At 38.6% G+C, this 26,869-nt stretch overlaps 1 protein-coding gene across 1 annotated transcript in view; it reads right to left on the bottom strand.

Moving 5' to 3' along the window:
* Positions 1 to 26,869, bottom strand: part of LOC149254903 (uncharacterized) — a 233,874-nt gene that overhangs the window by 55,468 nt on the left and 151,537 nt on the right. The window contains exon 6 of the mRNA XM_089457142.1: positions 10,485 to 10,536. Coding sequence (XP_089313268.1) covers positions 10,485 to 10,536 — 52 coding nt within the window. The remainder of the gene's footprint in view (positions 1 to 10,484; positions 10,537 to 26,869) is intronic.

The following is a 26,869-nucleotide window of genomic DNA, read 5'->3' as shown; positions in this document are numbered from 1 at the left end:
ACACAGAGATTGGTCAAAGACCGTGGAAAAAACCCACAAGGGGGAAAACCCTAACCAGATTCTTCTTATATTAGATGTTCATCAAATGTTCAGCAAAGAGATACATAGTCCAAGTACATCAACAATTTGTCAAGGGTCAAGGCCCTGACCAACCAAGTCAACTATCCAATACCCAATCAAATGTGAGAAATATAGTCAAATCTGGTCAAATAACAATTATGCAATGTTTTGTCAAAGTCAACAGTGGTCAACAAAACCCTAACCAGTCCTTGGTCAACGTCCAAATCAACTCCAAAATATTCAGTCAACTAGTCAAAGAATGCAGCCTCCTTCCCTTAGTCAAAACAGTCACAAAATTCTGCCCACAAAATTTCTGGTCAAAGTCAAAGTCAACCTGCGGAAGCCCTAGTTGTACTTCTGCGATCAACGCTGGTCAAGGTGCACAGAAATTTTCGGTCAATGTCCCAGAAGCCCTAGTTGTACTTCTGCAGTCAATGTTGGTCAAGGTGCATAGAAAGTTTCGGTCAACATCTTTGTTGGGGCCATGTCGAACACGTGCCCTAACATGTCTCAATTTTAGGACACATGTCCCACTAAAACCCCAAAATTAAAAGTGTCGCATCTTTTTTTTTTTCATTTTTTCTGTATATTTTGTGTCTATTCATGAGGAATATTGTTGAGCATGTGACTATCATCGATTTGTCAGCAGACGGAAGAATTTGTGGGCAGATTTTCACATAGTAAAAGAGACCTAGACGCTACATCCTTAATCGTGGCTCGTGGCTTCACATTGGCGCAATACATTTTGATTTTGATATCTATGTAATACATTTTGATTTTGATGACTTAATGAAAAATCTGCAATTTATGGTTTTAATATCTAAGTTCTACATCTAAATTTCTAGTTTTATTTTCTCAATCATGATATTTCTAAATTTCTAGTTACTTATGTGCTTGAACAATTGTTAATAAAATGAACAATGAACATTGAACTGTGAACATCATTGATGTAGTAAATTAATAAACTAACTAGTTCTAAAATTATAAATACTAAATTATTAAATTACTAAATGGATATCATCATGATTCATACCTGTAGATGTTCTAATTTCTAAAAAATATGCATCGAGCACTATATTTCAGTCTTAAATATATAACTTGTCCTGCATATTCTGTTTCCAGGTCACCATGTCTCATGTCAAATACTCATATTTACGTGTCCTCTGTGTCTTGTGTCCTCGTGTCTTGTGACTTAGGTTGGAATACTATCAAATGGACACTCAACACTATAATCACATCCTGAAAATATGAACTTTCTAATGATAGATAGCTTCCTTAAACGGTTCATCAAGATTTCAGTGAATGTGTCCTTTGTGCCATGTTTCTGAGTCGCTGTCTCGTGTCAAATACTCGTATTTACATGCCCTTAGTGTCCCTTGACCTTGTGTCATTTGACTTAGGTTGGAATACTGTCAAATGTATACTCAACACTATAATCGCTTCCTGAAAATATGGACTTTCTAATGATAGATAGCTTCCTTGAACGGTTCATCAAAATTTCAGTAAATACCCTTCTGAAGATCTCCCCTTACCATGCAAATGCCCTTTTGAAGGCCTCTCTTTATTATGCACACAAGAAATATTGTGTACACATGAAAACCTGCTAAAATCCAGAAAATATCTAAAACCTGTACCAGTTTTAGTATGGGGTCTAGACTAATTCCCAAAAAAAAAACTGCAATGAAGATCTCATGCAAGGAACTTCTTCAATCTTTAACTCTGAGAATGAAGATCAGCAAATATGTGATAAGTTTGGATAAAGCACTCAAACTATCAATGAAGAATGAACCCAAAAACTACCAATGGTAAATCAATCACTAATGTATGCACAAACTGTCCATGCCGAATAAACCAAGATGAACTTTCCACACATTTATTTTGAGTGATCATAGGCTAGAAATATCATCTTTTTGGTTGTCCTCTTTTCACTGAAGGATGTGTGTTATTCAAGATATTGATGACTTCCAAAAAGTTCTAATAGCTAGATTGAAGGAAGTACCTAAACCCCACCATTTCTAGGGCCAAAATGTTTTAGAATGTGCAAGCGCATTTTGAAATGCCATCAAATGTTTCAGGGTGCTTTTCATTACTTGGAAGCACCACTTAAAAGGGAAGGCAGGCATTGAGCACATTTTGAGCCACAATCTCACTAAAACAAATCACCGAGAACGCTAGAAAACATGAATATGCTAAAAATTAAGTTGCATGATATGGGGAAATAGGTACGCATTTCTGAAACAAAATCGCACTAGAAACGTGACCCCCAAAAAAATTTGGAAACAGGGAAATGTGATATATATAGCATATTATATTGAAAATTGGAAAGATCATTATGAATAAGTGAGCAAGAACATTTAAATGACAAGCAATGTTCTAATGAAAAATGTAACTAGTGTTGATCTTCATAATGTAAGAAAATGTAATTTTTATCATTGATTATATTCATTATTATTATTTTATTTCTTCATCAAAGCATGTTCTTCATGCTCATAGATTCAATTGAGTCAGAAGAGTATTATTGAGTCAAAATAAATGTATTTACTCAAGTCCCATTTGGGTTTTTTGTAAGAAAAGAAAAAGAAAAGAAAAAATTGAGTCTAAGTATCAACACAAGACCAAGTCGGCCCTCCTTAGACAAATCGGCCTTAGAGGTAGTTATTCGACCCTCCTCGACATGTATAAATAAATCAACTCGAGCTCATTCAATCATCATTATCAACACATCAATTTTTGTGCCAATAAAGGGAAGAAAAGGTAGTCAAAGTCAAAGGAGAAAGAAAAATCGTGATGTTTGCCCTAATTTTGCTCACATGTGCAAAAAGTTTGCGGCTTTCCGAGGCTACTAAAGGGCTGAACTTTGGCCTCCACTGCAGGTCCGAGATTTTCTATGATTTGACCAGATTTCAGAAGGGTTTGACAAACATTGACTTTGACTTGTTATAGGAGACTTGGAGGAGGGTTTATATGGGTTCTTTGTGGCACTCTTGGTCTTGAATATTGGAGATATCTCATTTTGATCTGATTCTATAAGAAGGATTGTTTTTGGGTTTTCCTCTTTGTGGGGTTTTGCCCTAGCTTGGAGCCTAACTTCTTGTGTTCTTTGTCTCTTAGAGATCTTCATTTTTGTACATTTGGTAACTGCTTGATGAAGATAACATAGTATAAGTAATAAGAAGCCAACAAACTAGTGTGGAAAAAGTTGGCAAAAAGTCCCGTGCCAAACTCTGATTTTTTGGGAATCGGCCAACTTTTTGTCGACCTTTTCACTGCTAAAAAAGCCGGGATTTAATCGTAAAAATCTCCTGAATTTATCCGGGGTCGACCCAAAAGTCACCAAGCCCGCCCAAGCCACAAATAAGTGGCGGAAAAAGGAAAAAAAAACAATCATTTGTCACCCTTCCTGCTACCATTCGTCCCTGTGGAGAGAGGAGGTGTTTGCTAAGGTTGAAGAGGAGGAGATTTGCTAGTTTTGTGGTGTGGATTTGGAGATTTGTCCACTGCTCAACGTGAGAGATTCAAGGTGCCGATTTGCTGCTGCCAGGTATGTATTTTAATTTCTCTCTTAGTCTTTGTTACACAAATGGCTTCTTAAATCTTTCTATAATTCTATTAGCTTGTTTTTATCTTATTTTTGTTTAGAAATTTGAATCAAAACATTGTTTAGAATCTAGATTGAATCAAAACTTCAACTTTCAAGAATCAAATGACAAAAATTCAAACCCTTGTTTAGTGAATCTGAGTGTGTTCAAGTGAATGAGAAGAGGCATTTAAAATTTAAAATCAACAATTACATTTGTGTTTGCTTCTTATGTGATGAGCAAATTTATTTATTTTTCCAAATTTTTATTATGCCCAGGTTCAAATTCAAGTTCAAAGTTTCAAACAAAATGCCGAGGCTTTTGGACCCTATGTGGGAATATGGTGAACCTGATACTATACCCGAATCTAGGGGGGTCAATAAAATGTATTTGACTTGCAAGTTGTGTGGCAAGCATATGTCAGGGGGTGTCAATAGATTAAAGTTCTATTTGGGGCAAATTCCGGGGCAAAATTTAGAACTTTGCCCAAATCCAACTCTAGAAATCATCTGGCAAGCCATTAAATCATTGATGGATAAAGAGGAGGGCAAAGACACCAAGGAAGCACTAAAAAGCCAACTTGTAGGGGCCTCAAGAGTGGGGGGAAGTGAGTAGTTCTTCAGCATCACCTTCCACACCCACATCTCCCAACCCCTTAACTTTCTCATCTTTTTGTATTCCTAGAACCACACCTAGTGCACAATCTGGCATCAATTCAGCACATAAAAAAAGGAAAAGGCAGACTCTGACAGGTTGGTCAGTAAGTGTCTTCTATGGAGTGATGTCCCTTTCAACATTGCCAAGACAAACCCATTCTACCAACCTATGTTTGATGTTGTTGTTGTCGTTGGCCTGGGGTACAAAGCCCCTACCTTTGTAGAGTTGAGAGGGCCTCTTCTTCAAGATGAAAATACTAATTGCATTGCTAGATTGGAGGATTTTAGGGCATCATGGGAACACACTGGATGCACAGTCATGTCAGATGATTGGACTGAACAAAAGGTTAGGACCCTTCTTAAATTCTTGGTTAGTTGTCCCAAGGGGACAATGTTTATGAAATCTGTTGATGCATCTGCACACACTAAATGCACGTTTATTATGTGAGTTGTTGAACATCTTCATTCAAGAAGTAGGCCCAAAAAATGTTGTCCAAGTCATAACGGACAACACTATAAATTATGTCGCCACTGGCAGGTTGCTTATGGAGAGGTATCCTAACTTGTTTTGGACACCTTGTGCTGCTCATTGTATCTTGTGAGGGATATTGTTGAATCATCCAAGAGCATAACAAAATTTATATATAATCATGCATTTGTGCTTAGCTTGATGAGAAGATTCACCAGCAACAAAGAGTTGTGCGTCCTGCCATTACACGATTTACCACTACTTTCATATCTCTTCAGTCTCTGTTGAATTCTATGTGGGATGTGAAGAGCATGTTTCTTTCACTAAATTGGCATGCTTTATCTATTAGCCACAAACCAAAGGGAGAGGGCATATGCAAACTAGTTTCATATGATCAGCGCTTTTGGGTAAGAGTAGAGGAAGTGTGTGCCATTTCAAAACCTTTGGTAAGGGTTCTTCGGTTGGTTGATGGAGACAAGCCCGCAACGAGCTACTTGTATGAGGCCATGGATAGGGCCAAAGAAGCCATTCGTGCTTATTATGAAGATAAGGGAGATGAGGGGTTAGAGAAACAACAAGTCATATGGAGAGTGATTGATGAGCGATGGAACAATACCCTCCATCGCCCCATTCATGTTGCAGGTATCTACCTCAACCCCACATTTTCTTACTCCTGTGGTTTCAAATTTGATGCCGAGGTGATGGATGGATTCCTCACTTGTATTGAGAGGATGGTGTCATCTGAGCAAGAACATGAAGATATTTCTAAAGAAATGGAGATATATAGGATGGCAGATGGCACAGTTCATTTTACCATGGCTATTAAGAATAGGACGACCAAAATGCCAAGTAAGCTTCAGTTTGTTTCAACTTTCAACTTTCAAATTTCATAATTCATTGCCTCTTCATAATTTGCTTCAAGTTTAGAATTTCAATGTTTTAACTTTTTTTTTATGTTTCTCATTTTTCTTTTAACTTGTAGATGCTTGGCGGACAAGCTATGGTGGCAAAGTACCCCATCTCCAAAAGCTTGCCATTCGAGTGCTCAACCAAACATGCAGTTCCTCTGGGTGTGAGCGCAACTGAAGTGTATTTGACAAAATACACAGCAAAAAGCGCAACAGGTAAAAAAAATTCAAATTAAATTTTTGAATTCATTTGTTTGTTTTTAATATTTAAATTCTCTAAGTACTAATTTACAATCTATGACCCTAATATAGATTGGAGTCTCGCCGCCTCAATGACATGGTCTACGTCTACTACAATCTTCGATTGTGGGTGAGACAACTTCAAAAAACTCATGATGTGGAAGCCATCTCATTGGACAATATTGATACCACTGTTGCATGGAGGGTCGACACTAAGAGGTCGACCATGGACGCGATCCCTGATTGGTTAGATGTGGATCTAAAGGCACTAGGGAGAGGAGGTAGCAGTTGCAGGGTAGGGAGAGCCAGAGGTAGAGGAGGAGGAGCAAGGTCAGACTCAAGAAGTAGAGCAGGAGGAGGAGGTGACACCATGTAGCATGGGCAGCAGTAGAGGACAGAGGCCATGTCTTTTATTGGCTTCTAAAGGACGTCTGAGTGCATTTGTATTCCCAGAGGCAGGACCTTCTTCCTCTAGAGGAAAAGGAAAAGCCATTCCCTATTCCCGTAAAAGGGGTAGAGGATCTCTGTGACTAATTACTTTATGACATGTAAATGACTCATGATATACATTTATTATATTTTTTTTATATATTTTGACTCTTGAGAGTTGAGACTAAGACAGGACTCAAGATTCAGTACTGATTCACTATTTTGATATGTGATGTAGCACTAGACTTCATTTACATATTATATATTAGCTTTCTTTACATGTTTATGTGGAAATGCATTTATTTGATGTTGTGGATATTTTAGATGCTAAAAATAAATAAATAAATGAATATTTTTGTATTTTTTTAATTTTGCTGACTTTTTCAAAAATCTCGCGACTTTAACAACTTTTTCAATTTCTGGACCCTTGCCGATTTCATCCCGACTTCGACTTTTTCCACATTGCAACGAACATTCACAAGTAATTATCAAGTTAAGATAAATCAATCACTTTCTTCCAACACTTGATTTCTCAACATGTTCCATCATCAATTATATTGGGATCTTCATCCTCAGTATCACCCTTTGCCTCTACCTCAATCCTCTAGGGACTTCAGTCAACACCACCTAATTTTGTCAATACTACCTAATTTGAGCTTTAAAATATGCTACGAAAAGCCTAGCATGCCTGATCAATGATTTCGGTTTCAGTGAAGGGCACATTTTTGCTAAGGCCATGATAGAGGAGTCCAACAAGCAATATCACTAACATCGACGAAAATAAAGGACTTGGTGCTCTTGATTAACTACCAATAGCATACATTCACACATGATAAAATCCAACGAAAATAATCCTGAAATTCTTAAAACTATTAAGTCTAATAAATTTTGAATAGGATATGAAATTCTACTTTCTCCATATGAAGACTAATGAGGTTGGAAACACTCTCAAACATCCTGAAACAATTAATGGTAATGTTAAAAAATCACGTAAAAGTTATTTTACTTTAAGAATTTAACAATACCATTAATTAACAACATTTTGGTGCAAACTGAAAGTGAAAACCTTTGTAAAGAAAATTTTCAAGTCTTAGATGTTTCTAGAAGTCTCATTAATTCATAATTAACCTTTGATTAGGCAATAAAACTAAAAATGTAGGTTCCAACCATTAAATCAATGCAAAATCAGACAAATGTCATTTGTAAAAGCATTATATAGACATTGAAACGTGTTTCAATTTGTATGAAACACATTTCCAACATGTGAAATGTGTTTCATACGAATTGATACGTGTTTCCGTCAAGTTTCAAAGTTTTGAAACAGAAACAGCTGAAACACAAGGGGGTGAGGGTGCAAGTTTCCTGCAACATAGGCTAAAAAAGAAGTAATTGTGTCATTTTTTGTATTGCCAGATGTCAACAATAACTTAAATTTTAACACTATAAGACAAAGTCAAACCCTAATTTTAATTAATTTGGTGATGGAATGAAATCCATCAAATCTCACATGTTAGAAGACTGAAATTGGGCTGTTTTTCAACATTTAACATACTTAACAATTTTTCTAGCATCTCAACATGTATTTGAAACAAGAACATTCACCACATGAGCTAAGAATCAAGTGATTCTAAGGTTTGAATGTAGGAGAATAGGTTGCTCAATGGTGTCTGTGCCACTGCCAATTGATTTAAACCATCAAATGATAGCACTTGTTGAAGCCAATCACTGAGAGAAGCAAACTTACAAAAAGCTAGCTTGGTCCTATTACCACAAAATCTAGCACCTTAGTGCAAAAGATCATTAAGCACTTATATTAAGCATGACAATGGGATCAGTCACCATTGTCACATTTGTAATTATTCCCATGTTGTTCTGTGGTCAGATATTATCTCCACAAGGGAAGCTTCCAAAGCAAACCCCGGAGATTAGATAACCCAAGCATTCCCGGGCTAAATACACTCCAAGGGTTCCGCTCAATAAAACACCCAGGAATAATGTTCAACAAAGTAGGGCTCTATGTGAGATGAGAGATAATTCCAAGGTAACAAGTTCAAAGGACCTATGGATAAATCTAAAGAGCTTGAATAGTCCTGGAGAGGCTCAAATGGGCTCTCAAACACATGCTACCTTTAAATTACCAAGTGCTGTTATAAATTAGGGTTCTTAACTAGCACAATTTACAGCATACAAAAGTTATGACAGCAATAACAAAATTGCCTAGAATTGATGATAAGCAATAAATAAACAACTGCTATTAAATGAGTAAACAATGAAATAAATTGCAGCAAATTTTCAAAGGCGGAAATCACATAAAACAACTATAAAACGCTAGATATCAGCCCTAAAAAATGTATGAAAAATGCATAAAAATGATATTTTTGCTTTTACATTTTAATGTATAAAGTTAGGACTATGAGGTCCAAGGTATTTTATACTTTATCAATGTCCAAAGCTTGTCAGAAAATGACAGACGTGTCAGTTCTTCACTGGAAAGCAAAAGTTGGTTGCACTAGCTCTGCAACTGGTGGTGGTAGAGGCACCATTCCAGCAATGGGGCCTTGACTTCATCGATGAGTTCAAAGAAAACTCGAGTGGCAAACACAAATGGATATTGATGGCTACTAATTACTTTACTAGGTGGGTAGAAGCTATACCTACAAAGAAAGCAACTGCCGAGGTGGTTAATAATTTTCTCGGGGATAGGATGATCACTGGTTATTAGTTTTCTCGAGGATAGGATTATCACTCATTCCAGTGTTTCTCTAAGGATTATGACAAATAATGCTAAGTCATTCATTATGCTAAATTGTCATCCTTTTACTTTGACTATGGCATTGTCATGTCACATTCATCGAACTATTATCCCAAGGGAACAGTCATCCTGAGTCTAGCAATAAGAATTTAATGAATATCATAAAGAAGACCGTAGGCAAAAACAAGTATCCACAGCCACATTGCTCTAAACACCTTTCTCTAAAAATCACACACCCAACTGCTGACCAGTTAGTTAGTTTAAGAAAACCATAAGGGTAAAGTGAGGGCAAATGTGTACTTCCATGATATGTCCCTAAATAACATCAAACAACTGTCTCGAACACCTGTAAGTGTATGCCAAATATATCAAAGTGCTAAAAATCAAGCTCATACATCATACTAGGTAACACATCCAATTGGAAAACAAAGCCTTCCTTGACACAGGCTACTTCGAGAAAATCTCTGTCAAGATACTAAACCTCCACCAATTAAGAATATGAAGAGTTTGTAGGACAAATGGAAGCTTGTTAAAAGGTTATTGCATCTAATTAATGAAGTCTTATTTGGTCATAATTTTTTTGAAAGAATGATAAAACCATGGGACAGCAAGTGGAATGATTTCACACCAGCTTGCAAACCATTCTCAGCAGAACAATCGGTGGAGATTATATGGTTTTAACTTTTAAGGTTTATAAGGTTCTTCACATAACTCCTAAGAAAATAACTATCAAAGATAGCCTCAGGTTCATCACAATTTCCTATATCTCAAATCTACACACAATGGGAGGTTGGAATTTCACCAAAGGTCAACCACTACTGGTGGCTAATAATCCTTGATACAGTAGTGGTAGATGCAAAAAGAAGCACACAGATATGAGATTCAAACATCCAACTTATTTCTAAGAGAAATATCTAGGTTTTAACTGAATTTATTTTGAACTGCAGATAGGAAATAACCAGCTATATTGGTCACTAGAATAGCAGTGCAACTAAGCAGTAAGGACACAAAAAGTACAAGAAATTCAAAATATCAAATACTCAGCAGGCCTCCTTGACGACTTATTATATACAAATAGTCTTTGGCATCTATTGCCAAAGTACTCGTACAGTCATTTGGAGATTTAAATAGCTATATTAATCATAAGCAGACCATTGGAGTGCTGAAAGACTCTCATCTAAACATTGAGATCAATAACTAACCATCGATTTAAAAAATTAGTTTCAGACAATGTAGAGCTGAACTTGTAGCTACTTTAAGAATTACCTCAGACATAAAAGAAAGCATGCCTAATTATACATAAAATCTTAAAGACTTCACTTGAAATACAAAGTAATCAACAAAAATTACATCTTCAAAGCAGAGAACTATTAAGTTACTTTTAAGAGGTACCTGCCACAGAACGTTGACATATCCTTTGCATGGGCCTTTGCTTCTTGCTTCTCTGTCATTCGATGACCAGGAAAATATCAGCACATATGTCATCACTAAAACAATAGATATAGATACCTTCAATTGATAAGTACAAATACAAATAGAGTATGGGAGATTCACGTGAGATATAGATGATCATATTATATCTATCTTAGGCCAAGGTTCGGGGACAGGAATGAAGTTCCGGATTGGCAAGTGATACCCCCAAATTTTCAAGAGATGACATTATTGAGTTAAAGCTGACAAACACTACAAAGGAAATTTGGTATCTGCAATCAAGTACCATTTGGTTGGGATATGTCAGAGAAATCCTCAAGGCCACTTAAGTTAGATCGAGACAAGTCACAAAAGGCACCATTGCACCCAAAAATTCAGTTCAAACCAAATTCTGCAAACTTGAGAAATGGTCATTGTTTCGAGAACTAATCTAGCATTATCTAGTGATATTGACAATGCCTATAACTGAGTAACCTATCAATAAGTGCTAAGGCATTGCAGGCCTGTTAGGATATTCCAACACATAGGAAATAGTTAAGTATAACTTGGTCTAGTGTAGAGTTAGGTAAAGTGTGTTTCTTTACGATGTATTTTTGTAACTTACAATCCGACAGTCACGATATGTTCTAGATATGAAGTGATCCGACGGTTCATTCTCTCCTTGGTATTACCAACACTTGATCCGTGGCTTAACACCGATTGGTCCATGAACTCTATTTAAAGAGCATGGAGGGCCATTTGTAAAGTGACCGTTCATGAGAGAAGCTTATGTAAATTTTCTTTCTTTTACATTAATAAATTGCATGAAGTGGCCGTCTTCGCTCACGCCGTGAACTGCTTCCCTCTTTGAGGGTTTTAACCATGTCAAAAATACTGGTGTATTGATCTGTGATCTGTTTGTGAGCGGTGTTCTTTGGTGTTCTATCTGAGGAACTTACCCTATAAATCCCTACAGATGTCCTTTGGTGTTCTATCTGAGGAACTTACCCTGTAAATTCCTACATGGTATCAGAGCTATTTGAGGGCTACATCCGTTGGTGATCCAAATCCGAAGCCGGTACAACTGCATCCAACTGTCATTTCCTAGATCTACTATTTCTGACTACTTTCGAGCCGAGAGGACTGCTCTATTGTGTTAGGAGCATCTGTTCCAATGAGGAACCCCTTTCGTTTCATGCAAAAATGTTTCCGGTAGCCCTAGCTACGTAATTTTTAAGATTTGGAGGTATACAGTTTTTATTTGCAGTTTTAGTTATTCATCTCTCTGTTTATTTCGATTTATTTAGATCTCTGTTTTTTATTACTGGATCTATACCTTCCATTTCTGCGTATGCTCTTTGCCCCGCGACTCTGTGCGATCTAGGCAAATCAGAAACAGAAAGGAAGGATTTTTCTTATGCGTATGCTCTTTTCTGATGCGCCTTAGTGTGATCTCGGAAGATCAGAAACATTGAAGAAAAGATTTAGTTTTCGGCAAAAGCTAACTTCAAGCCATAAGGTTTGGTTTTTTTTGAATGTCCATGTTGGGTTGTGTGTTTTATTATTTTGTAGGCAAAAAGAGTTTTTTCAAGTAAGCACGCACTCCAAAGCTTCAGTGACTTAAAACACAAAAAAAACCTTCCTCTTTTCCAAAAATTACTAACCTTTTAAACTAGCTCAATTGGTACAAAGTTACCTTATGAGAATAGAGGTCTTGGGTTCAAGTCTTTTTTTTTGTTGAGCTACTTTTTCAAAAAGCACATGTAACTTATGTTTTAAAGTTACTTTATGTAAAGTGTTCTCACCCATTATAAAAAGTGAGTCACTTATAATTCTAAACTCTCTTTATCTTTTATTTAGGTTACAATTTAGTGGGTAACTCACAAAGCACCATTGTAAAAGTGACTTTCACTTATTTATAAAAGTGGGTCACATAATTTTCTTTTAAAAGTGAGTTAATTAGATTAAGTTTTGAAAAGGAGGGAATTTTTTTTTTTAAATATAACATTATCATTCACTTCCGCACAGTCATGTACATCGTCGGCATCTTCAACAAATTTTCTTCGAATAGCCATAACTTCTTCGTCCGGAAGTTGTTTTCAGAGCCGTTTTTTTTTTAATCAGCCTAATTTTTTGAGATCTTTCCATTGGAACACATAGTTTCAGCATCTACAGCTTCAGTTTCCGTTAAAATGGAAATTCCATGCCAAGTTATTCTTGACAGCACCAACTAATTCTAATGGATGTCCTACATGGAGGATTTACTTAGAAGTAAAGGTCTTTATAGAATAGCCTCAGGCCAAGACTCTAAACCTAAAGATGAAGATAAGGCAGTGAAATGGGAAAATAAGCAAGATCAAGCACGTGGGTTGATAGGGATGTCTATTTCTTCAAACCTTAGATTCCATATCGCGGGACTTGATACCCCTGATGAAGCAATGAAATAGCTCAATAAAGTTTTTGGAATTAAAAATGAAATTAGAACCCATCAACTCGAAAATGAGTTGCTTACGTTGGACCCCAATAATTTTTCTTCCATTGAAGGATTTTGTGTCCAAGTTCAGGACCCTTAGACTTCTCTTGGAAGGCGCTAAGGTTAAGAAAGAAGATGGTAGCCTTATCTATTCCATTTTTACTAAGTTGGAACCAGCCTATTCTGTGTTTGTTTCCACCTTCCATTCTACCAGAGAAGCCTTTATTTCTCAAGAACAAGCCTACAAGTCCCCCTATTTTGATGTTTATTGTGATTCTTTAATAAGAGAACAAGAAAAACTCTTACATCTTGGTCTTCTTAATCTTGGAACTCTTCTAAGAAAGCCTTAGCTACCCAGCAGCAACCAAATTCAAAGAATCCTAAGAAACAGCATACTAAAAAGAATGGTCCTAAACCAACCAAGGGTCCTAAGCACTTTTAGTCTCAAAATGAAAAATCAATTCAACAAAATGATAAGGCAAATAAAAACAAAGGGCAAAAGACTGATAGACATTGCAACTTTTGTAATCGAGATGGCCACTTAGAATCCAAAATGCTTTAAGAAGATGGAAGCCTTGAAAGCAACAATGAAAAAGATTAACATCCATTTGGACCACTCTTCAACTTCAACTTCATCTTCAAGAATAGCACTTTCTGCATGTGGTTGTCAAGCATCTTGGTCTGGTTATGCACCAAATGTATCTTCTTCTTCTTATCCTCATGAGTGGCTCATTGATTCTGGAGCTTCTTATCACATGGCCAAAAACAAAGCCATGTTTTCTTCTTTAAATGATTATAACACCAAAAATATATATGTTGGTGATAATAGATCTCTTAGTGTTGTAAGGACTGGAACTATTCATCTAGACAATGGTCAATTTAATGATGTATTATGTGTTCCAACCTTATCCTCCAACCTTCTATCTGTATATCAGATAACTCATTCAGGTGAAGGTAAAATCGTTGAATTTTCACCTCATGATGCTGTAATTAAAGACCTAAGAGATCCCAGACAGATTTTAGCTACCGGCATTGCTGATGATTCTACAAGGTTGTATAAGTTTAACAACTTTGGGTCATCAACTCTTCTCTCAATATTTGTTGCTCATAATGATCAAGTGAGCAAACTTTGGCATGAGCGATTTGGTCACTTAAACTATCCCTCCCTTCAAAATCTATGTAAAGAAAATATGGTGACAGGTCTTCCTATGGTATCTTGCAGAGATGGTGTTTGTTTCGGATGTGCACTCGGAAAACATCATCAGGATAGTTTTGAAAAACGTGCCTCTTGGCACACCTCAGCCCCTTTACAGCTTGTGCATAGTGATTTATGTGGTCCACTTCCAGTTGTTTCATTCTCTGGCTACAAGTATTTCTTAACTTTCATTGATGATTTCTCTAGACACACTTGGGTATACTTCTTAAAACTCAAGAGTGAAGTATTTAACATGTTCTGGCCTTTAAGGCCTTTGTTGAGAAACAATCTGGACATCAAATTCTTAAGCTAATCTCTGATAATGGCAGAGAATATGTTAACAACAAATTCATCAACTTTTGCACTGAGCATGGAATTCAAATGCAACATATTGTTCCATATACTCCACAACAAAATGGTGTAGCTGAAAGAAAGAATCGCACCTTAAAGGAAATGGTTAATTGTATGCTTCAATCTAAAGGTTGTCTTAATTTTTGGGCCGAAGCAATTAACAGTGCAAATTACATAGTAAATCACACTCCTATTAAGGTTTTAAAGAATATCACTCCAGAAGAAGCATGGAGCTCAATTAAACCAGATGTAAGTCACTTTCATGTTTTTGGAAGTGAAGCATAGGCCCATATTCTAGATGAGAAACATAAAGCTTTAGAACCTATGACTAAAAAATGTATTTTTGTTGGATATTCTGAAGATGTCAAAGGATATAGACTTCTTTCACCTAAGTCCAAAAATGTTATCATTAGAAGAGATGTAAAGTTTATTGAAAATAAATCGGCCTACGACCCTAGTGAGGTAGATGTGCCACCTCTCTCTATCCCTTCTACTTCTGAAAATATTTCTTCTCCAGATGATGATAGCGAGGATGACAATCCTCCCCACCTTCTCAGGATCCTCCTTCAGCTCCTCAGCTTCCAAAATGGGTCTGTGCTACTCGGGATGCAGCAGGTGCTCTTGCAGGTGATCCTACAGATCAGCGACGTACACGTTCTCAATTCGATAGAGCCTCTTCTTTACTGGCTCAAGCTTCAACGAATTATGATCCTGACACCTTTGCAGAATCTTCAGGCCATCCAGATTGGGACGCAACTATGAATGAAGAATATCGTTCATTATTAGCAAATGATACATGCGATCTTGTTCCTCTTCCAAAGGGACGAAAACTTGTTAGATGCAAATGGGTTTACAGAACCAAGTTTGGACCAGATGGAAAAGTTGATAAACATAAAGCTTGTCTTGTTGCTACGGGTTTTTCACAAGTCGAAGGCATTGACTATACTGAAACCTTCTCCCCTGTTGCCAAAATGAACTCTATCCGCCTTGTTCTTTCCCTCGCTGCCTCTCTCAAATGGGAATTCCATCAGATGGATGTTAAATCTACCTTCTTGCATGGGGACTTGCATGAAGAAATCTATATGGAACAACCTCCAGCCTTGTATGTCGGCTTAAGAAATCCCTTTATGGTCTCAAGCAAGCCCCTCGAACTTGGTATGCCAAAATGGATAGCTTTCTTTTAGATACTGGCTTTTCTAGGTGTCATTCTGACAATACTGTCTACACCAAGAAAGTGGGTAAGTCTCTTATCATTCTTGTTCTTTATGTTGATGATCTTATCCTTACTAGTAGTGATCCCAACCTTATAAACCATGTGAAGTCCAGCCTTAAAAAGCAGTTTGAAATGACAGACTTAGGACACTTGCATTATTTTCTTGGTCTTCAAGTTTTGCAATCCAAGGAAGGTATTTCCCTTTCCCAGTCCAAGTATGCATGTGATCTTCTACGCCACTTTCACATGGAAGACTGTAAGCCAGCTCCTTCTCCCTTTCAATCTGGAGTCAAACTTTCAGTCACTTGTACTTCCCCTGAAGTTGATGCTACCTTATACCGTCAACTTGTAGGAAAAATTTTGTATCTGACCCATACCCGTCCTAACCTTTCCTTTGTTATTGGCCTTATTGCTCAGTTTATGCAAAACCCACATGATAGTCATTGGAAAGCAGCTAAAAGAATGCTTTGTTATGATTGAGGTACAATTCAGTCTAGGATTCATTACAATGCAGAAGCATCTCCTCTATTGGTTGGTTTCACTGATTCCGATTGGGCTGGTGACCCTGATGATCGGAAGTCTACTACAAGTTACGTGTTCACTCTTAGTTCTAGACCTATTACATGGGCTTGTAAGAAACAAAGTCCCATTTCTCTTTCTTCAACAAAAACAGAGTATCGTGGCGTCGTAGAAGCTAGTAAGGAAGCCCTTTGGCTTCGTCAGATCCTGTCAGAGTTTGGCTCTCAGCAACAGCACCCGACTACACTTTGGTGTGATAATCAAAGTGCCATTCAACTATGCAAAGATCTAGTCCAACATCAATGCAGCAAACACATTCAACTACACATGCACTTCATCAGAAAGCTCATTCATGACCATGTTCTTGAAGTGCAATATTGTTCAACTGATAATCAAGTTGTAGACATCTTTACAAAGGCTCTCACAAAGGCAAAGTTTACTAAACTTCGATTTATGGTTGGAGATCAAGAAGTTGTCACTAAGGGGGGATAGGCTCTAATGCCTCCTTCCTTCTCCTATTGTGTCATATTTGTACATCCTTCAATCCTATCCCAAGTTGTTCTTAAGGGGGGATGTTAGGATATTCCGACACATAGGAAATAGTTAACTATAACTTGGTCTAGTGTAGACTTAGGTAAAGTGTGTTTCTTTACTATGTACTTTTGTAACTTACAATCCGATAGTCGCGATATGTTCTAGACATGAAGTGATCCGACGGTTCATTCTCTCCTCGGTATTACCGACACTTGATCCATGGCTTAACACCTGATTGGTCCATGATCTCTATTTAAAGAGCATGGAGGGTCATTTGTAACGTGACCATTCATGAGAGAAGCTTATGTAAATTTTCCTTCTTTTACATTAATAAATTGCCTGAAGTGGTCGCGTTGGCTCAAGTCGTGGATTGTTTCCCTCTTTGAGGGTTTTAACCACGTCAAGAATACTGGTGTATTGATCTGTGATCTATTTGTGAGCGGTCTCCTTTGGTGTTCTATATGAGGAACTTACCCTGTAAATTCCTACAAGGCCTCCCTTACAAGTTAAAGCCTGCCAGCTTTTGTTGAATAAGAATTATTTTTACACTGTCAATCACAATACCTAAGCAATCAATACTCTTACACATACATCATCATTGATTATGAATTATAAATTTTCATTAAGTGAAAATTGAAGAAAAAAATACACATATGGCATCAGGGCCATCCAGATTCCAAACAGCCACAGTACATCTGGGATATACTGTGAAAATTCCTTCATTGCAATTACTGGATACTATTCTCCTAATTGTTAGCAGTTTAATTGTTTATGTCAATTAACGAACAACTCACAGTTGCAATCTTCACCACAAAAATACGCTATGGAAAATAAAATCCTAAACTGAGAAATAGATGCACACACAATAACATTGACACCAATATTTTGAACTACCGTCCCGAGAAAAACTACCGGCGCAGCATATGAGGGTTTATTTTATTATGCAGCAATTTGGAAATTATTACAACTGGATGCCCAACTGGCAATCCTTCGAAAATAATATGGCAAAAATCAACTAAAGAAATTTTCTCCCTTATACAATCAATTCGGCCTCCCTCCGGCCTACTCAACCCTCTCATTGGCAACTCGCTTTGCTTGGAATTGGCACTGCCTAGCTTGAGAAATTTGTATTGTTTGCTACTTGGCTCTAACTAAGCCATCTAGCCTCCCTCTACCTCTGGAAATGACTCGCTCTGTATTCAGGGTGATCTCTTTGCCTTCAGTGACTAAAACGACCCTCTTTTTGGCACTCGCACTGGGGTTTCTAGCTACTCAGTCTCTCTGTAGAATAATTTCAGCCTCCCTTTTCGTGCCTCTCCGACACTGAAAAACAGTTGGGAAACCCTCTGAAATTCTCCTCTGTTGTTCCCTCAATCATTGATGCTCTCCTTCTGGCTCAAACTTGTCCCTCGCTGAATCTCTGCGCACAAGGAAGTTCACACTGCCTTGCTTTTGCTCTCACACTGTCTCTCTCCATCCCATCGACTTGCTCTTATAATCTCTCGTTGGAGCTTCAACGACCACAATTAGATCCTTATCAGCGGCTAAGATCATCTTAGACTTGATCCAAGTCATTTTCTGGAAGTCTCTTATATATAAGTCGATCTCCTCAATTAATTCACTTTAATTAACCACCTTTCCTAAGTTAGACTTAGGAAATATTTAAATGATGGCCAATTAATTTAATTAAGGTGTTTTGCAAGCTTATCTCACGAAACTTTTTCTGGGTTTTGGAGATGTCGTTCCTTAGCCTCTTAGATGCATATAGTGACTAACACACATGTCTGATGCTACCAAATCAATCAAAAACTAACACTCTTTTTAGCGAGGAAGGTGTCCTCTCCCCAACTCTCCTCTATAGTTGAACCACGTTCCTAGGGTCTGACATCTGCAACATATTGTCATTGCCCACCAAGCTATTGTGCATACTTTGATTCCTACTATCCCTTTAGTTGAACCACCTTGCATCTATGCTCGTGCTAACACTGCATTGTGCCTCCTTGCACTGCTGCCAACACTGCTTGCACTGCATCTGATCTCATGTTGTTGTTGTTGTTGTTGTTGTAACTACTGCAACTGAGAATTGATCTATTTTCCCACAACTGGCTTCTACAACTGTCCATTGAGTTTCAGACTACAACTAGCTTTGCTCTGTCTACTGAGTATCTAATTGTGCCCAACTATATTTGCGCCCCTCTAGTATCTGACTGCAACTATATCTGCACTATCGCTCAAGATTTGATGGGCCTTGCTGACATCCAGATCCTCCTACTACTAAATAATATGGGCCCTTGTAGCTAAGGTAATGATCCATGAGGAAACACCTGTATGATGTTGTGCCTCCTCGAACCCTGCCCTGATCCTGGAACTCTGAAGCCTCACGCTCCTCCTCCATTTGGAGGTATAGTCGCTATCAATGCAAACTCCTCCAACCTAGAGGTCAACTCATCTATCTCTATTGAAGCTACTGTCTGCTACTACCCCTTCTAGTCCTTTCTCTAGGGACACTGGGTGACATAGTGACCAAACTCACAAAATTGAAGCATTTGACCTTCGACAAGTCCTTTGTCGTCTTTTCACCTCCCTTTGAGTTTTGTCCCTAGTCAGGACCTTTCTTCACCTTTCCCTTACTGGCAAGGGCTACATAGTACATTCTCCTCTTCCTTCTCAACCTTCGGCCCACTACTACTACTGCTGGTAGTACCCTCAACAAGACTAAACCTTAGCTCCTGTTGAGTGAAGTCACTCCACGGGCATTCCCAATCTAGAAGTTTATCTTTTCCAGTAATTCTCTGAATGAAAGTTGCCCACTCTTTGGAAAAATCATTTATAGCAACTCGCACAAGTTCTTTGTCTCATCTAGCTTCTCTCCTACAACTTCTAGCTCATCACAAACACTCTGAACTCTCGTGAGATAAGAAGTTACAGTCTCACCCTTCTGCATCTTTGTGGTCCTCAACTTCTCTTTATGAATCATTTTACAATTCTCTGATGGATCTTGGAATACCTTCACAACAACCTCCCAAATGTCCTTTGTCGTATTCTTCTTTGCAATATGCAGGACGATATGATCCCGAACCCCGTCTACGACCATCCTCGTAGCTTTGGCCATATCCCTTTTGCAGTCAAAATATTGGATAGGATCTATCAGTTCAGCTACAATTGTTGTCACAAACTCCTTTAGATCATGATCATCCAACAAGAATAGCATCTTGGCCTTCCAGACACCAATGTTAGAGGCTCCATCAAATCTATCCTAATCTCTGAGACCTATTGCGGCGATCTCGCGAAACTCAAATAAACTGAAGACTGGATCTGGAAATATCCTCCTTCCTTCTACTACTCGCACTCCCTTAGGAATGTGCAGATCTACCTCTGGATGTCCTTCTCCGGCTAATATATTTCCTTCAGTTGCTCACTGAGACTACTCCCGCTACCTTCCAGATGTCCTTCTCCGAGAACTGCCACACAAACTATAACCTCTGCAACTCGAACTAGCTAGTCTGGCAAACTCGTACTTACAAATTGCCTGCTACGGCCCTTTGCAACTGGAAATTATGGATCTCCTCCTAAAACTAGATCTAGAAACCCTAGAGAAGTTTTGGAAATTCCCTCTTCAGTGTACTTTTCTCTTCCTACCCCTGCACAGATATGTTGCTGAAACCCTCGCTGCAAAACTTTTGCACCCAGATCTACTCAACGAATCAACTGATCTGCTCACTGGAACTGCTTCCCGACAAATCCACTGTTTGCTGGAATTCTTCTTTGGGCCAATCGAACTTTTCCTGCACTCTTACCTCTGGAAATCGATTTTCCTGCCCAACAATTCACACAACATGGCTAGCCTGCGCAAATCTGAATTTTGTGCTTTAGATCTCCTATGAAACTGCACGATCTACTGATCTTTCACTTTTGAACCTCCGATCTGATCTTCAATGCTCTGATTCCATGTGAAAATTCCTTGATTGCAATTACAAGATATTATTCTCCTAATTGTTAGCAGTTTAATTGTTTACGACAATTAGCGAATAACTCACAATTGCAATCTTCACCATACAAATACACTGCAGAAAATAAAATCAAGAACTGAGAAATAGATGCACACACGATAAAATAGACACCAATATTTTTGGACAAACGTCCCCAGAAAAACACTTTAGGGAAAACTCGTGCAGCAGATGAGGGTTTATTTTATTATGCAACAATTTGGAAATTATTACAACTGGATGCCCAACTAGCAATCCTCCAAAAATAATCTAGCAAAAATCACCTAGAGAATTTTTCTCCCTTCTACAACCAATTTGGCCTCCCTCTAGCCCACTCGAACCTCCTCTCACTGGCAACTCGCTCTGCCTTGAACTCACACTGCCTAGCCTAGGAAATTCGTATTTCTTGCTACCTGGCTCTAACTGAGTCGTCCATCCTCCCTTTGCCTCTAGAATTTACGCGCTTTGCCTTCCAAGTGATCTCCCAGCCTTCAACAACTGAAACGACCCTCTTTCTGACACTCGCACTAGGGTTTCTGGTTGCTCGCACGGGCTACTTGGCCTCTCTATAGAACAATTTTGACCTTCCCTTTCCTACCTCTCTGGCACTGGAAAACTGTTGGGAAACTCTCCATAATTCTCCTATGTTTCTCCCTCAACCACTGATGCTCACCCTCTAGCTCGTACTTGTCCCTCATTGAATCTTTGCGCACTGGGAAGCTCGCACTGCCTTACTCTTACTCTCACACTGTGTTTCCCCATCCCATCAACATGCTCTTATAATCTCTCGTTGGAGCTTCAATGGCAACAATTAGATCCTTATCGACGACTAAGATCATTGTAGACTTGATCCAAGTCATTTTCTGGAAGTCTCTAAAGCATAAGTCGATCTCCTCAATTAATTCACTTTAATTAACCACTTTTCCTAAGTTAGACTTAGGAAATATTTAAATGATGGCTAATTAATTTAATTAAGGTGTTTCATAAGCTTATCTCACGAAACCTTTTCTGGGTTTTGGAGATCTCATGTTCCTTAGCCTCTTAGACACAAATCGAGACTAGAACACTTGTCTGATGCTACCAAATCAATCAAAAACTAGCACTCCCTCTTAACGAGGAAGGTGTTCTCTCCCTAATATCTCTCCTCTGTAATCAGACCATGTTGTTGGTGTCTCACATCTGCAACATACTATCATTGTCCACCAAGCTATTGCGCATACTCTGATTCACCTGCAAACTCTGTAGTTGAATCACTTTGCATCTGTGTTGCTGCTAACAATGCATTATGCCTCCTTGCACTATTACCTGCGTTGCATCTGATCTCATGTTGTTGTTGTTGTTGTTGTTGTTGTAACTACTGCAACTAAGATTTGATCTACTGTCCCTACAACTGGCTTCTGCAACTATCCCTTGAGTCTCTAACTGTAACTAGCTCTGCTTTGTCTACTGAGTATCTGACGGCGCCCCACTGTCTCTATGCCCCTCTAATATCTGACAGCAACTAGCTCTCCACTGTCTCTCAAGATCTGATTGTACCTTGCTAACATCTTGATCCTCCTGCTACTAAATATTATGGGACCCCGTAGCTAAGGTAATGATCCATGAGGAAACACCTGTCTGATGTTGTGCCTCCTCAGACCCTGCCCTGATCCTGCAACTTTGAAGCCTCACACTACTCCTCCATCTGGATGTATCAATGCAAACTCCTCCAACCTGGAGGTCAACTCATCTATCTCTGTCAAAGTTGTTGTCTATTGTTTCCCCTTCTTGTCCTTCTTTCTCTTGGGACATTGGGTGACGTAGTGACCAAACTCACCACATCTGAAGCATTTGATCTTCGACAGATCCTTTTTCTTCTACTCGACTCCCCTTGAGTTTTGTCCTTGGCTAGGACCTTTCTTCGCTTTTCCCTTACTACCAAAGGCTACATTCTTCTCTTCCTTCTAAACCTTCAACCCCCTGCTACTGTTGTTGGTAGAGCCCTTGACAAGACTGAGTCTTAACTCCTCTTGAGTGGAGTCACTCCATAGGCGTTCTCAATCTGGCAATTTATCTCGTCCAGTAATTCCCTAAACGAAAGTTGCCCACTCTTTGGAAAAATCATTTATAGCAACTCACACAAGTTCTTTGTCATCTTGCTTCTCTCCTACAGTTGTTATCTCATCACGAACGTTTTGAACTCTGGTGGGATAGGAAGTTACATTCTCAACCTTCTGCATCTTTGGGGTCCTCATCTTCTCCTTGAGAATCATTTTACGATTCTTTGATGGATCCTAATATACCTTCACAACAGCTTACCACATGTCCTTTTCAGTATTCTTCTCTACAACTGCGAGAAGATATGATCTTGAATCCTGTCTAGGACCATCGTCTTAGCTTTGGCCATATCCTTCTTGTAATCAAGATACTGGATAGGATCTATCAGGTCAACTACAATTGTTGTCACGAACTCCTTCAGACCATGCTCATCCAACAGGAATAACATCCTGGCCTTCCAGACAACAAAGTTGGAGGCTTCGTAAAGTCTATCTTGATCTCCAAGACTTACTACGGCCATCTCATGAAACTCAAATAAACTAGAGATTGTATCTAGAAATCTCCTCCTCCTTCCTGCTCGGCCTTCCTTCTACTACTCGCACTCCCTTAGAAATGCGCAGATCTGCCTCTGGATGTCCTTCTCTGACTAATATATTGCATTTAGCTGCTCACTAATACTACTCGTTGTACCTTCTGGATGTCCTTCTCTGGGAACTGGCACACGAACAGTAACCTCTGCAACCCGAACTGGCTAGTCTGGCAAACTTGCACTGGAAAATTACTTTGCCTGCTATGGCCTTCTGCAACTGGAAATTATTGATCTCCTCACAGGATCTAGAAACCCTCGAGAAGTTCTAGAAATTCCCCCTTCAGTGTGCTTTTCTCTTCCTCCCCCTGCATAAATCTGTTGTTGAAACCGTCGCTGCAAAACTTTTGCGTCCAGATCTACTCAACGAATCAACTGATCTACTCACCGGAATTGCTCCCTAACAAATCCAATGCCTGTTGGAATTCTGCTTCGGGCCAATCAACCTACAGAGAAAATACATAGAAAAATACAAACACTGAAACTTGTAACTCGATCCCATTGGGAATGATTCAGCCCAAGGAATTTCGGCCCTCTGGAAATCAGCCCCTGAAGAAATTCGGCCTGGAGAATTTGGCCCACCTCTCACCAACAATTTGACCCTGGATAAATTGGCCTCTCCAATTCGCAGCCTCCTTCACACTTCAGCAATTCAGCCTCCTAGAAATACTCCCAAATCAACCTGCACTCTTCCTCTTTCTCCTCAATCTAGATGAGCCTCTCGCTCTAGAGAAAACCGCTTTCTCAAAATGTCGTAGTTGTTTCTTGTCTTGTGTCTTCAACTCTCCCTTAGGCTTCTCTTTATAATCTTCATTAAGCGAAATCCCTAACCCTAATTTCCTAGGTGATTGATAGTTGAGATTAGATCTCACCTCATTTGAGATCAACAATTGAGATCATATCTAACTCACTTAAATAATTTTATTATTTATTGTTAGTACTTTGGATTAATAATCCACAATAATCAATTGATTTTAATCTTTGTACTTTTCCTAGACTTAGGAATGAAATCATATGTCACTTACTCCACCAAGCAAGCACCTAAATAGGCAATTAACCATCTCCTACATGCTAAGACACCAAGCTCATGTAGAAGACCTTTCAAAGCTACCACAAGCTTCAACACTCCCTCCTAGCAAGGAAGGGATTCTCTACTACCCCTAGCTTGTCCTTGTAAAACACATACTTCCCTTTCACTACAGGCTTAGTGAGAATATCTGCCACCTGCTCCCCTGTGGAAATGTACTGCAATCTCACAACACCTCTCTAGACCTTGTCTTTGATGAAGTGATATTTGATCTTGAAATGCTTGGACCTGTCATGAAACACAGAATTTTCAAAGAGCTTAATGCAACTTTGATTATCACAGTGTATCATTGTTGGCCCCATCTCAAGACCAAATAGCCCTGTGAGCATCTTGCGAAGCCATATGAATTCACAACTCGCCATACTTGCTACCATGTACTCTACCTATGTTGAGCTAAGTGCCATTGAGTGCTAGTTCCTGCTACACTACAAGATCATGGTTGATACCAAGCTGAAACAATATCCAAACATGGATTTTTGTCGCCAACACTCCTAGCCCAATTAGAATTTGTGTACCTATTAGGCCCCTATACTACTAGTGTAACCCCTTATTGTTATTAGTATAACCCACTTATTATATTGTTGTACCCATGTAGTGCCCATATTGTTACTATTGTGCCCTTACATTATTATTGTTATGTCGGCTCTGATTATGTTATGACCCCTTAGACTCCTATATATAGAAAGGAGGTCTTTTCATTTGTATCATCCAAGAATTGTTCATTTATGTAATGTAAAGGAGGTTGCCCCCTCGAAGAGGCTGAATTCTAAGGCGTTGATCTATCTTTTCTATCTTTTCTTGAGCTGGTTTCATAACATTTGGTATCAGAGCTTTGGATTCTAGGGTTTCGCTGCTCCAAACAGGTCATCGTGGCATTTTCGCTATAACTTTTTTTCTGTGACGTTTCAGAAGTCGCAAAAAAAACCCATTTGAGAAGAAATCGCGCTGAACCTTGGGTCCGAATTTCAGAGCTTTTCGCGCGATATTTGCGGAGATATGATCTAAGGAAGTTGGTCTTTTTGCAGACTCCTGAATTACATTCAAAACAGGTGACCTGGGGAAAATCGTCATAACTTTCTCTCTGGGGATCGGATTGAAATTTCGTAAAAAGGTACAGAAAGAGGACGGACTGTAGTTTTTTTTATATATTTTTCAGATCCAAAGGTCAAAACAGTGACACGTGGCACGTCATACAAGTTCGCTCTTCTGGAAAGGTCTATAATTAGGTCATCTTGGGAGATTGTGCATAACTCTTTCTTAGAGAATCCAATTTGGATCAGACTGGTGGCATTGGAAAGAGGACACAGAGGGCTACTATAGGTCGCAATTTCAGAACTTAAAGATCTGAAAGTATAGAGTTATAGTCGTTTCAAGGTCGAGCTCCTAAAATCAAGAAAAAGCAAGATGAGGAAGTTTGATGGCAAGGATCCGATAAATTGGATACTTCAGATGGAGCAATATTTTGATCTACATGGTGTACAACTGTTACAAAAGGTATGTATTGCATCTTCATATTTAGAACCAGATCAATTTTTATGGTACGAAGGACTTTGTTCGCATAAACAACTTGTTACGTGGTCAATTTTCACGGAGGAAATGATAGCACATTATGAGGATACAAAGAGAAACACCTTCTTTAGAGCAACACCACAACAATTGGAAAGAGTAAAAGGGCTTTGTGACATAGTGGAAAGAAAAATTATGGAAACCAGGAAACGTACCCCTCACAACTATAAAGATGGAAGTGTTGTTTCTCCTAGCCTTCCACAACCTACAAGGGTTACACCACAACAATTGGAAGAAAGAAGAGAAAAAGGGCTTTGTTACAATTGTGATAGCAAATGCACTAAAGGTCATAAGTGTGCTGAGAAGAAATTATTTTACATAGAATATGAAGAGGAGGAAGAAAAGGATCAAGAAACATCAAAAGAAGAAGATATACGCCAGGACCCCACCCCAGAGAAAGAAGAAATGAATCAGACCATATCTTGTAAAGCATTGGCAAGAATTACCACTCCTCAAACTCTCAAGATAGAAGGACATATCAAGAAGGAAAATGTGCAAGAAGTGAAAGATCACATCGAGAAAGAAGAAATGAATCCAACCATATCTTGTAATTCATTGTTCGAAATTACCACTCCTCAAACTATCAAGATAGAAGGACATATCAAGAAGAAAAATGTTCAAGAAGTGAAAGATCACATCGAGCATCAAGAAATGAATCCGACCATATCTTGTAAAGGATTGGAAGAAATTACCACTCCTCAAACTCTAGAGATAGAAGGACATATCAAGAAGAAAAAGGTTCAAGCAGTGAAAGATCACATCAAGCATCAACAACAAGTTCTCCAACTTTTAAAGGATAAAGCCACTTCGGTGCAAAATC

Source organism: Pinus tabuliformis, chromosome 7, assembly GCF_031772625.1.
Source record: "Pinus tabuliformis cultivar Carrire ecotype Pingquan chromosome 7, CPIR1, whole genome shotgun sequence".
Taxonomy (NCBI): domain Eukaryota; kingdom Viridiplantae; phylum Streptophyta; class Pinopsida; order Pinales; family Pinaceae; genus Pinus; species Pinus tabuliformis.
The sequence above is the reverse complement of the archived record's forward strand: the minus strand, read 5'-3'. Positions and strand labels throughout refer to the sequence as shown.